The sequence below is a fragment of the Phascolarctos cinereus genome, unplaced genomic scaffold (genome assembly GCF_003287225.1).
Source record: "Phascolarctos cinereus isolate Bilbo 61053 unplaced genomic scaffold, phaCin_HiC Scaffold_5;HRSCAF=322, whole genome shotgun sequence".
In the NCBI taxonomy this organism is placed as follows: domain Eukaryota; kingdom Metazoa; phylum Chordata; class Mammalia; order Diprotodontia; family Phascolarctidae; genus Phascolarctos; species Phascolarctos cinereus.
Window position 1 is genome coordinate 156,431,579 of NW_027555958.1, and position 13,409 is coordinate 156,444,987.

The 13,409-nt window shown below is 35.0% G+C and overlaps 1 protein-coding gene across 1 annotated transcript in view; it reads left to right on the forward strand.

The window, feature by feature from the left end:
* The window catches only part of PREP (prolyl endopeptidase), a 153,189-nt gene that overhangs the window by 74,012 nt on the left and 65,768 nt on the right, over nucleotides 1-13,409 (forward strand). The window contains exon 8 of the mRNA XM_020976932.2: nucleotides 3,738-3,929. Coding sequence (XP_020832591.1) covers nucleotides 3,738-3,929 — 192 coding nt within the window. The remainder of the gene's footprint in view (nucleotides 1-3,737; nucleotides 3,930-13,409) is intronic.

Genomic DNA, 13,409 nt, shown 5'->3' on the forward strand with positions numbered 1-13,409 from the left:
TATTACCATTGTTGTCATTGCATAAATTTTTCTCTTGGTTCCACCCATTCCACTTTGCATCTGTTCATAGAAATTTCCCATGTTTCCTCAGAATCTATCATTTGTCACTCCTTATAGTACAGTAATTTTCTTTTACATTCGTGTATCATATTTTATTCAGCCATTTTCTAGTTGATGGACACACCGATTTTGTTTCCTTGTCTTTGATAGCACAAAAAGTTTAGCTATGTTCTTTAACAGCACATTTATTATGTTCATAGTACTTATATCTTTATTCTTGTACATGTCAGTCCTTTCTCTGTGCCCTTAATTTCCTTAGCATATGTATCTAATAGTAGTATTGCTGTCATTTAGAATTGTTTTCCACAGTAGTTCAATCAGTTTGCGACCTACTATCACCACAGTAGTGTGCCTGTTCCCCCATATCCTCTCCAACAATTTCTGTTTTCCTCTTCTGTCATTTTTGGCAATCTGATAGATGTGAGGTCAAATCTCAAAGTTGTTTGAGTTTAAATTTTTCTAATTATTAATGATTTTGAACATTTTTATGTGGTTAACAGTTTGAATTTCTTCATTTGAGAACTCTATTCACAACCTTTGGCCGCTTATCTAGCAAGCAAGCAAGAAGTGTTTATTTAAATTTTATCAGTGTGTTTTGTTTTTATGTTATGAACATTTACAGATTACTCCTACTATATGAGAGGTCTTTTGTAACAAAGTAAAATTAATAATACAGTGACTTCAACTGAGAGTGAAAGCAACATGTCATACTGTAGTACCTTCACTATCTATTTTAAAAATTTAACAGAAATCCATTTTCTCTCCCCCAGACCTTCTACTCCATTGAAAAAAAAGAGAAAAGCAAATTTCTTGTAACAAATCTGCATACTCAAGCAAAATAAATTCCCTCAGTGGCTGTACACAGAAATACATATGCCTTATTTTGTGCCCTAAACCTTTCTCTAAGAGACAGCGTATTTCATAATTGGTACTCTGGAATCATTAATGGTCATTTGTATTGATCATAGTTCTTATAGGTTTCAAAATAGTTTGGTTTTTTTACAGTGTTGCCATTGTATACATTGTCTTCCTGATTCTGCTCATTTCATTCTTCATCAGTATATCAAAGTCTTCAAAATTGTTTATTTTTATAATATTGATATTATAGGATGAATTGTTCTTCAAACTTCACTCTCTATTAGTTTATGTAAGTCATCTATTTCATTATTTCTTACAACACAGTAGTATGCCATTGAGAAGAATGAAAAATCTGAGAGACATAGTTTCTGGGTAATTCAAAATAAATTTATTAATTAGGCTATTAGATAATAAATTGAGGCCAGTGGTTCTCTAGGAAATCAAAGACCCCATAAGGAAGCTACTTAAAGGTTTAAATACCATTGGGAAAAGGGTTGTCTGTGATAGGTGAAAAACAAGTCTGATTGGTTAACAATTAATGAGAAAATGAATATTATAATGAGAGATGGGCTTTGTCTAAAGAGGACTGTTCAGCCCTCTCCCAGCATTCTGCTTCCAGCAATCTATTCAAAGGAATCCATCTCTACCCAGTCCTACCTATGTTGGACAATGGATAAAGTAGGAATTCCACCTAGATAAGATGGTCTGGGTGGGTTAAATTCTTTGAACAAGATCCGAAATATCCTTAAGAGATGGGCTTTGAATATCCGAGCAAAAAAAGAGGATCTTTGGGTTCCTTATGTAAAATTGATTATTAATATTATAAGAAAATCATTTTTGTCACTATCACATTCATATACCACAACTCATTCAGCCACTCCTTAATTGTTGGATAACCTCTTAGTTTCTAGTTTTTTGTCACCCCAAAAGGAGATGTTACAAATATTTTTGTACATGAAAGACCTTTTCCTGCTGGGTCCAAAAGCATGTACTTTTTAGTAACTTTCTGTATATACAGTAAGTCCAAATTGCTTTCTAGAATGGTTTTGCACACTCACAGATGTGTCAGTGTGTTTGTTTTCCCAGAGCCCCTCCAACATTCATGTTCCTTTTTTTTGGTCATCTTTGCCATTCTGATATTTTTGAGGTAGAAACTTAGAATTGCATTAATTTGGCATTTCTCTTATTAGTAGTGATTTGGAGCATATTTTCATTTGGCTATAGATAACCTGGATGTCTTCCCTTAAGAACTGCCCGATCCTTAGGTCATTCATCAATTGGGAAATTACTCTTTCTCTTATAAATTTATATTAAATTTTTCTTTTAAATTTATTCTGCTTATAAATTTATAAACTATGAATTTATACAAGCATTTGTTAATGCTTACTGTGTTCTAGGCACTGTGCTAAGTACTGGGGCCACATGGTAAAACGAAAAATGGTCCTTACCCTCAAGGAGCTTACATTTTATTGGAGGAAGACAACACAAAAAGGAGCTAAAAATATGGGTGTGGGGCAAGGAAAGTACCCACATGGGAACTTGGTAATGAAGTATCATGAGTCAGAAGCATAGGTGACCTGGACCCATCTCCAAAGTAGAGACTCCTATATGGGCATGCTGGAGCTAACTTTTACTGGCTGTTGAGCTGTTGGTTATATTTTCATTCCAAGTATTTATACCTCAGAAATTGGCATGTGCTACAATTCAGAGCTTGATTTGTTGTTTTGTTGGTTGTCTAGACTTACCAAAGTGATAACGAAAATGTTAATAATTCAGATTCAACTTAAAAGTGTGTCCTGTGCACATTTTCTTTTTTCTAGAGAGCCGTTTGTTAAACTTTTACCAGCACACATCTATCCCTGAGTGATTCACCAATAGGAGGAGGTAGGAGAGGCAGAAGATGTTCAAGGGCAAGAAGGCCCCAAGTGCTGAGGGAATTACAGGGTTAAAGGGAAGCTTAGGTATGAGGGCCAAGTCCTGGGAGTCAGAATTAGCTGGGAGAGCAATCTTACCTACTGTGGAAGTATGATGGTTCTTGTTCTTATATACTTGTGCCAGTTCTTTATATACTTGGATATTAGACCTTCATTAGAGAAAATTTAATAGTTAAGATATGCTAATTTTAGAGATGTTTGGGATTGAACCTCTAATTTCACTGGTACTAGGGAACTCCTGATAAGGGAACACCACAACTACCATTGGAAATTAAGGACAGCCCTACAGCTGTTCCTTGGGACCCACAGCCACTGTGTGTCAGAGGCAGGACCTGAATTCAGCCACGTCTTCCTGTTTTGGAGGCCTTAGAGGGTTTATAGTGAATGTATTTTAAGTCTTCAGTCATGATCATATCTATAATTCTCTTGAGGTAGGTCAGTCATTGCCACCTGACCCCATCTCTGGTTTCTCTAAAGGACCATACCTTTACATTCTAGAATATTAGTTCTCTAACTTTTCTTTAAACTCCTTTAAAGAATATACACAATGTATCCCCAGCTACCTTATAACTCTTGCTGTGCAATTGTTCCAAATGTTCCACCTTGCGTTGTAGTTTTTAAAAGTGATACTCCCTTGTTCATGACCCTTCCCTCTCATCCCCCCCCCAATATTGTCATGCTTTAATATTGTAGAATTGACAGGACTTAATGTGTCTTTTCTTTTTGGGTAAAAAAAAAAGGCATCTTTTCTCTTTGTCACCTTGATTTCCAAATATATCCTTCCCAGTGAGCCATTCCTTTTAACAAAGAGCAAGGGGGAAAGGTGTGGAATGTGGGGATATGGAGTCCAGCAAAACTAACCCATTGATCTTTCTTTCTTACTAGGAATTTTGAATTGGGTGAAGCTGATAGATAACTTTGATGGAGAATATGATTATGTAACAAATGAGGGGACAGTTTTCACCTTCAAGACAAATCTTCATTCTCCTAATTATCGGCTAATCAATATCGACTTCAAGGATCCAGATGAATCCAAGTGGAAAATGCTTGTTCCTGAGCATGAAAAGGATGTTCTTGGTAAGAACACTTACTTCTCAAACAATATCCTTTATTTTTGTTGAAATCATATCGATATTTATTACTTTATCATTTACTGACTAGTCTAACAATTTACAAAGGTAAACTTTTTTTTCAACTTCTAAACAAAGATTGGGAGGAGAGTAGGAGGGTTGTAAGAGGAAGTTGGAGAGAGAGAAGAATAAATTGTAAAATTAACTGCACATGATTTTAGGCAGAGGAAAATGTGCCAAAACCCACCTTTATTTCTGAAGGTACAAATAAAAGATGAATAAATGAAAATAATAGAACTTGATAAAGTTGGCATCTTTCATCCCTGAATTTTATCAGTGTTGTCAAGAGAGGTCAGTCTACATCTATATCATATTGCTTTTGAAAACATGAAATTAAAACCAAAAAGCAGTTAATGTATTTTTGGAAAAGGAATAAATCAAATGAATTTTATTTCAGTTGTTAAAAAGATGACATGATATATAACTATAAAAGCTATAAACATATGAATTTTAAAAGATTATTGCCTTTTCTCTAATTGACTAGGTATTCATTGCCAAATTGTAATCACTAACGTATTTAAAAAACATTTTAGTTTCAGAGGACCTAAAATTACAAAATTTTGAAATCTTAGTTTAAACTTAAGCTATTTTTTACATTACTTATTGTTAAAGAACTTGAATGTATATTTATATTTTCGGTAATGAGAAAGAGGTTAAGTTATCTTAAATTTTAGATAAGGCCATTGAAAATCCTCTTTACATTAAATTTGTTTAATTTCTTGATATAACAATTGTTCTACATAAAGAATTTTTAAAAGTGCAATTAAGTGCCATTTTCTGTTTCTTCAACATTATTGTGAAAATTATGAGATTCTTTTTAAAAAATTCAGAGTGCAGAAGTTACTCATTTTGTTTTAGGTTTTTAATACAAAAAGAATTTAGATCATCTGACCACTAAACTATAAATAATAATGAATGCCTTTTTTTTCTTTAAAGCCTCACATTGTCACTTTACCTCTTTAAACTGATGAGAACAGATAGTTGTTTTTTTTTTTTGGCCAATGTTTAAGTGAACGGACTTACAGGTAATTTTAATCACTTATTACATTTTACAGGGATTAATAATTAAAGATAAATATCTATACTTTACCTTAGCCTTTATTGACCTGAGAAGGTATTTCATTTTGATTGTATCCAAGATTCTTACTTGCAAATTGCTGAGTGTTTATTTGACTAAATATTAAAAAATATAGGTTTTGTAGGGGAGAAATGCAGAGTATTTTATGCATGTTTGTAAGATTATAAACACTTACCTTGTGGTCTCCCTTAGCTTCTCTTTTAACACATGAAAGTTTTTGGCTGCAGCCCTACTTGAATGCATAAAAGAGGATTGTCATTTTCATTAGTAAACTAGTAAGAAGCATTATGCCAGATCAAAATAATTACCTTAATAACTTTTTTCCTGATGCAAGCATTTTTAAAAATGTACAATACCAAATTCTAAGTATTTTTTTTATTTAGGATTCTTTATCATCAAAGCTATAGTGAATCCATATCTGGAATTCTGAAGAAAGGTAGGAGTAGGAAAATTTGGTTGATTATAGGAGTCAGATGATTACTTTTTTAATAACTACTGAAAAGATTAAAGTTCTTCAGTTTAAAAAAAAATGAAGACTGAGGAGATTTCCTCACCAAATTAAGGAATATTAGAACTCGGGGAAAAGATAAATGTTAGACAATTATAGTAAATTAAAAAGTTATGGAACCTCTCTCACACATTTGGCATATCTAATACAAGCTAAAAATATGAATGAGTTTAAAAAATTAGTGTGTTTTTTTCCATAATTATTCAAGTAAAGTAGGGTGTTTGAGGGTATGTCTCCATTCTTTTGAGTTTGATATCAGTTCAGATAACCATGCCTTCCTATAAAATGTCCTTTGGTGACCCTGACAAAGACAAAAGTGTATGATCATTTTTCTTTTCTCATCCCCTCCCTGTAATATCATTCAGGAAATATTCTTTTGGAATAGATTGATACTTTCTCAGAGATTCCTGCAAAACTGATAGTGGCAACCAGATAACTTAGTTGGTTTAAGAATGGTGCTAATCATATCAAGATTAAATTCTAAATACTATGGAGCTCCGTTTGACTTGAAAACTGTTTTGCCCTCACTAGCTGCATGCCATATTAATGATAATAACAAAAGCATTTACATAGCACTTTGAGTTTTATAGAGAACTCTCTCTCTCCGTGTGTGTGTGTGTGTGTGTGTGTGTGTGTGTGCTTTCATTTGACCATCGCAGCAGCCCTCTGAAGGAGGTGCTGTTATTTTCCCCATTTTATTTATGAGGAAGCTGAGACCAACAGAGGTTAAGTGACTTTGCTGAGGGTCACACAGCTGGTACACATCTGAGATTGGGATTGAACTCCAGGTCCAGTGCTCTACCCAATGTTCCACCTAATTGCTAGAGTTCATAAATGAGCCTAGTGAGAATAGAGGAATAGAGGACCATCATCAAAGCAACTCAGAAGGTCAAGAGAAGCATCAGAGAGTCAGACTGGGCTAAAATTTAAAATAGTTTTAAATGGAGTAGAATTTTCTAGCCATTTCAGTTCTTAGATGTGTAACTGTTATAGAAATGAAAAGAATTTCTCTTGAAGAGATGGCAGCAGGTTTTTTTTTTAGTGTTACCAGCTGTTCTCAAGACTGCTTTTCATATAACCTAATTGTATTCCTGTCAATTTCACTTCAGATCTTTGTAGATTGTAGTACAATGTTTATTTGAATTATGTGACGTTAGCAAAAGGAAAGAACTGGCTTTAAAAAATCATTATTCAAACACACACACCACCTTTTCTCAATTCTTTCATCTATTCATAGACTACTTTTGCCCCGGTATAAACAGTCATTGCTTCATGACATTATGAGGAAAAGATACTATTTTTAAAATATTCCATCTTGCATAGAAACTACATTGTTCATTGGACTATTTCACAGTCATTCAAATTTTTACCATTAATGATTGGGGCTGAGTTTGATTTACTTAAATTTTAGTAATCTAATGGTAGATTAGAGGCTATTGAGGTATGGAGGCTATTGATATGGAGCAGCAGATGCAAGAAATATCATCGTTGATAGCATGAAAGTGAGCATATGGAAGGACAGAAAAAATAATGTTGGAAAACCTGGTTCAAGAGTAAGAAACAAGAAACCATAAGAGCTTATAGACTAAAAATCTTATACCTCTATAATATAAACAGTATCTTTAAAAAGAGAAAGTTGAAAGAGCTGTTAGATAACAGACGTTGAACAACATCATAAAATGAAATTGGCAGTATCCTAACTGAGGAAACAACAGGTTACCTATGCAGGAGGCCTTACCAAAATGATTGTCTTTATAGTTAGGCAATAGAATAGCCCTGGTAGAGCAAAGACCAAAGTAAATACCAAATTGAAAGAAAAGATAAAGATGAAGAAGATGTAGCAAGCAATTGAGGAAACTTTATATTGACCTATTTAAATACTCTCTTGATATAAAAACTGGGAAACAGATAAAAAGAACAGAGATCACATTTCCAAAGTAAATTAAGTTGCCCTAATAGGGAGACCAAAATAGTTTAGAAACTGCTTCAGCCAGATCTCCTTGCCAAAGAGAAAGATAGCAACTCGAGGCAATGCTGGTTTAGAATGTGAACTCTTTTGTAAAATTTTGTGGAGGAAGATGGTATGAAATATTGAGGATCACCTTATAATACTGAAGAAATGTGAGTCTGCTGAAAGCTAAATTCTCCCAAGCATGTAAGAATAGAACTTTGATTTCTATAGAAAAGTATTTTCTCCATAGGTAACATTTGGACTCTACCATCATAGTCTTGGATATATTTCAGTGACAATAAAGAAATCAAAATTGGAAACAAAACAAGTAGCCTGTGGTCTAAATCAAATACCTACAAAGGAGTCCTAGGTATTTTTGCCAGTTTTGAGAACATTGAGAGATGACATCTCTAGAAATCTTAAGGAGGGAAGACTACCAAATGTTAGGGAAAAATCATGGATTTTCTTGTTACAAAATACTGTCAAGTTGAGAGAAAATCAGTAGCTGTTAATCCATATATGCTTACTTTTCCATATATATTAAGAGCCTGAGACATGGAAAGAAGGCAGGAAAGCTTTCACAAACAATCTTCTATAGCTGGTCACTTTTGCAGTCACCCGTAATTGGTTGAAGGACATAGAGAATGCAAGATCCTACTGTTTACTGTTTTTTTTAAACAGTAAAATAATTTTGATTTGGTAGAACAAAATTCCACATTAAAGGCTCCCCTCCCTCAAGTTATCTTCCTTAAATGTGTCAAAAAAATACAAGGTTTCTTGAAAGAAGTAATAAAATAACTTCATTTTGTCACCCTCTAGTTATTAATGCCAAGTAAGGCAATAAACAGAGAATTTTGGGGCAGCTAGGTGGCACAATGGATAGAGCACTGGCCCTGGGGTCAGGAGGACCTGAGTTCAAATGCGGCTTCAGACACTTGACACTTACTAGCTGTGTGACTCTGGGCAAGTTACTTAAGCTCATTGCCTAGGGCCCCCCTCTGCCCCCCCAAAAAAAGAATTATGACTATCAAAAGTGTCATGGTGTCAAATGAAGGAGAATTCCCTACATATGATGAGATCTTCCAGATGCTTCTGTTGGCAGATGACATTATGATGATTGCATCAAACCTTGGATCATTACAGATCTTCTGAAATGACATCTATGCTAACTCAAAATAATATGGGCCACATTTGAAAAAACAAGCAAATGAAGAGAGCCCCTCATCCAGATTATGATATGCAGTTGTAGAGACTATCGAACCAGTCCATCAATGCATATATCTTTGATGGATTCTAGAAATGAAGAATGAATTGGCTTCATCATTGAATTAGAATAAGGTGGGCTGGACTGTACATTATTTATAATGACCCCCGAATTTCTTCTTGAAACAAAGACTCATCTTTTTTTAACATTAGCATTTTTAATAGGATTGTGGATTAGTGAGATGGTTGACTAGTATAGAAGGTGAGCTGATCATGGAGTGAGAGTGAGAGTGAACTTGTAGACAATTTGTGTGCTCCACAATGTTGAGATCTAGAGGGAGGCCTGGGGTGTTTTGGCAAGACCCCCTATGGAGTATTTATGAGAAGACAGGGACAAGATTTGCACAGGTTAAGAAATCATGAATGGTTTACAATTTGCACTCTTGGAAAGACAACCCAGACTAGCAAGATCAGAGATTAAATAATTTAATTATAATTTATTATAAGAAAATATCTAGCATTTATATAGTGCTTTTATCTTATTTTACCTTCACAGTAAGAGGTATGTACTAGTATAATGAGTAGAGAATTGCCCTCAGAGCCGGAAGACCCAAATTCAAGTGTCCCACTTCCTTTTCTCCCACATACAGTCTGTGCTTCCTGGGCAAGTCATTTAATCTCTCAGTGCCCCAGGAAACTCTTAGACAGTTGCAGAAAAGTTGCCAACCTTCATTGGCAGGTTGGGGTTTCCTTATCTAGGAGTTCCCCATATAAGGAAATCATGAATCTAATCACAATCCCCTCCCCAGTATTAACAGACTCATTAATATAGTGTACCAAATAATTCCCAATCCCACCTCCTTACCTCTCAACTCTACTTTGAATTCTGAGGAATAGATATTAAACAGATACTATTCAAACATTTGGCCCAAAGTAAATAACAGTTATCACAGATGAGATTGTCAGCCCCTACTATAACTTGTTCCTTTACTCTATCTCTAAGTATGGATCCCAGAGAATTTCCTCTGTAGCTCTCCCAGAGTCATATCTGTGAATGAAGAAACTTCTTCCTTATTTTACTCCAGATATTCCTCCCTCAACTGATTGCAGTCATTTTCTTCACACTTTACTTAGGGTTCTCTGTAGTCTCCTCATCCAGATCTGTTTCCTTCTGACCTGTTATGTTTTGTTTGCCCAGAATTTGTTTCCTAGATACTTAAGGGGTTTTTTATCTTTCATAAAATTATAGGTCTTTATCTTATAAATGAAGAAACTGAGGCCAGGAGGTTGAGTGACTTTACCCAAGGTCACAATGTTAAGAGAAGCAGGATTTGAAACTAAGTTCCCTGACTTCAAATCCAGTGCTATTTCCTGGTACCTACCCATCAGTGAAGCAACCTTTCCTTCTTAACCAGATTTAAGTTCTGAACCTCTTCTTGCTAGCAGCTATGTGATCTCAGTATTGATTGCCATCTTTTGGAGAAATGTAGAATTGCATTTTAGAAGGGAATTGTATCTGCCTACTTCCCTAGAGTCTCTTTTATGACCTGATCACTCACAGAATCACAAAATTTCAGAGGAAGAGAGCTTTTTAAATAAATAAATAAAATAAAATAAAAAAGAAAGAAAAGAAAAGAAAAGAAAAAAGGGGCGGCTAGGTTTATAAAGGACTGGCCCTGGAGTCAGGAGGACCTGAGTTCAAATGCGACCTCAAACACTTGACACTTCCTAGCTGTGTGACCCTGGGCAAGTCACTTAACTCCAACTGCCTCACCCCAAAAAAAAAGAGAGAGAGAAAAGAAAGGTTTTTTTTTCCCTTGCAGCAAGCTTAAATTTGTTCTGTTCTGTAGGGCCATCTAGAACAAGTTAAATCTTTCTTCCACATCATGGCCTCTCGAATACTTGAAGACAACTATTACATCCCCCTGTAAACATTTTTTTCCTCCAGACTCTTACAGTTGATTCCCATATGGCATGATACTGTCCTAGGTGCCCTCCCTTTGGATTCTATATATTAATGTCCATCTTAAACTTTGGTACCCAGAATTGGACTCAGCCCATTTGTGGTTTGACCAGAGCTGAGTATGGAAGGATATCACCTTATTCTGGGAATCCATGCCTCCCTTTAATATATCTCAAGAGTTTGATAGAATTTTTGGCTGCCATACCTAATAGTTGACTCATATTGAACTTGGTGTCCAGTTAAGTCCCCTGGGCTTTTTCAGACTAATTGCTGCTAACCATGCTTGCCCTAACTTTTGCTTGTAGATTTCTTGAATGCAAATTTGAGACTTTAACTTTATCCCTGTTCAATTCAGTCTTATTAGATTCAGCTCAATTTTTTAGCCTGCTTTTGGGGCAAGCTGTTGAGTCATTGTGTGATTGACTTGTCATAGATTAAGTTGAAAAAATATTTTATGTGAGTTGACTTAGGGACAAGGATGTCACAAAGTTAAAAATTATGAATATTAATCTAAAATGGTGTCCTAAGGAGCAGCTAGGTGGTGCAGTGGATAGAGCACTGGCCCTGAAGTCAGGAGAACCTGAGTTCAAATGCGGCCTCAGACCAAACACTTGACACTTACTGGCTGTGTGACCCTGGGCAAGTCACTTAACCCCAATTGCCAAAAAAAGAAAAAGAAAAAAATGGTGTCCTAAGAGGTAAAGAAAATAAAATCTGATTGTCAGTGATTAATGAAACCATTATAGCATTCATAGTCATTTCTGTAATTAAGCTCTATTTATTCCATATCTCCTTGCTGTAAATATGAATAATAATTCAGGTCTGAATTTTAGCTTAGAGATCATGTTTTAAACAGTATACTGAATCTTTTTTTATATGCTTCTGGTAAAGTTAAATGAGTTTTTAATTATATAGGCTTTCATATTGAATGTTTGAAGGTTTTTACTTTCTTTTTAGTCATGTTTCTATAGAACATCAATTCTTAAACATGAAAAAGTCATGATATCTGGAGATGTTAAAAATAAGGGATGCTGTAGATTTCCTCAAGCATCCAGGAATGTCATTGACTTCTGTATACTAAAGGGGCATTATCCAATTGTAGTTGTGGAAAAGGAGCAAGTCACTTAATTTTTCTGACTTTATATCTTCCTCATTTGTAAAATGGAGATAACTATTATTCCACTGATAATTAGGATCATTTGAGATAATCTTTGTAAAGTGCTTTGTTAGTTAAGTGATACATCAATGTGGAACCATCAATGAAATGCGGCTAAAAAATATCCCAGTCTGTTTTGATGATTTGGAGATATTCACAAGTCAGCTGAGCCAGTGATGGTCAGTTTTACGGGCCTGTTGCTTTTACCTCGTGCAAGAGAGGACTTGAGGCTTAAGAAGACACCTAGGGACCGAAGCACAGAGAAGCCAAGGATGCAGCCAGAGTGGTCTTCAGGTTACAGCAGGATAAGGAAGTGGGATTTTATGATGATTTTGTGGAGAGGCTGTTCCTCAGTTTTCACTGGGGCTAAGAGCTAACACTGAGCTGCTCTATCAGAGCCACAAACCAATCCCCAATGCTATGACCACCCTATGTACTGGTGTAGTCTATGGCAGCCTCTGGAATAGCCACAAAACATCTGAAAAACTAGGGATTTATGGGGAGGATTAATGTTTTTACCATATGAATTAATGTTTTTACCATATGAATCTTGATTGATTTCCTTCTCTCTGATTTCACAGATAGAGAGATGCTGATTTTGGAAGTTATGTGGGATTATGCAAGTTTCTTGCATGGTAGTTTCCAGGCATAGATTGTTTTAGAAAAGGGAATGTATCCCTATAGGAGTAGGAGGCATGCGTAGAACAGTCAGTTGAACCTTCCCTAGCCTATTTAGGTAATAATGAACTTTTGCAGAAATGGTGACTTTCTTGTGAACCCGTTTCATGAAAACAAATCATAGTATCATAGAGCTGGTAGCAACCTCATAGACCATCTACTCCAACCCCCTCATTTTATAGATTGGGAAAACTCAAATCCATTAAGGGTGACTTGCCCAAGGTCACTTAAGTAGTAAGTGCCAGAGTGAGGATTTGAACCTATGTCCTTTGACTAGAGAGCAGATGTTCTTTCATTATACTGTCCTGTCCTAGTTTTTAAAGGATGAGACTTGAAGTACTCATGAATTTAAACACAAGTACTGTTGACTTCATTATATGTCATTAGCTGCAAAATAGATTTTAAATTTTTCTTTAAAAATTGAAAGGAAACCACAAAGGACAGATATAAAAAGAATTTTTTATTAATGATAATGTCCAAAGTAGCTTGTTTTCTTATCTTTATGGCTTGTACCATATTCTTACTACCTGCCTTTGATTTCATCCAGCTTTTATGATCTTTTGAGTCCTGATGAAATAGCACTGATAATGATTCTTTGACAGAAATATTTTATCTGAAGAAATATCCATATTCATTGCATATTATAAAAATTTCTCTTATTTCTACTGTGACATTCAGAGACCAAAATTGAAGTAATCTTGAGGAAAGAACTACTTAATACAACTTTTACCAAAGTTTACTTGGCTTTCACTTCTTTGAAAAAAAAATTTTTTTAAATTGAAGCAGTTGAAAAAGTGTCTTTGGATGAGATTCAAGTTTTATACATGTCTAGATAATGAGAACAGATTGCCCAGCTGAGAGTTGGAGTATAAAAAATCCTCCAAGTTCAT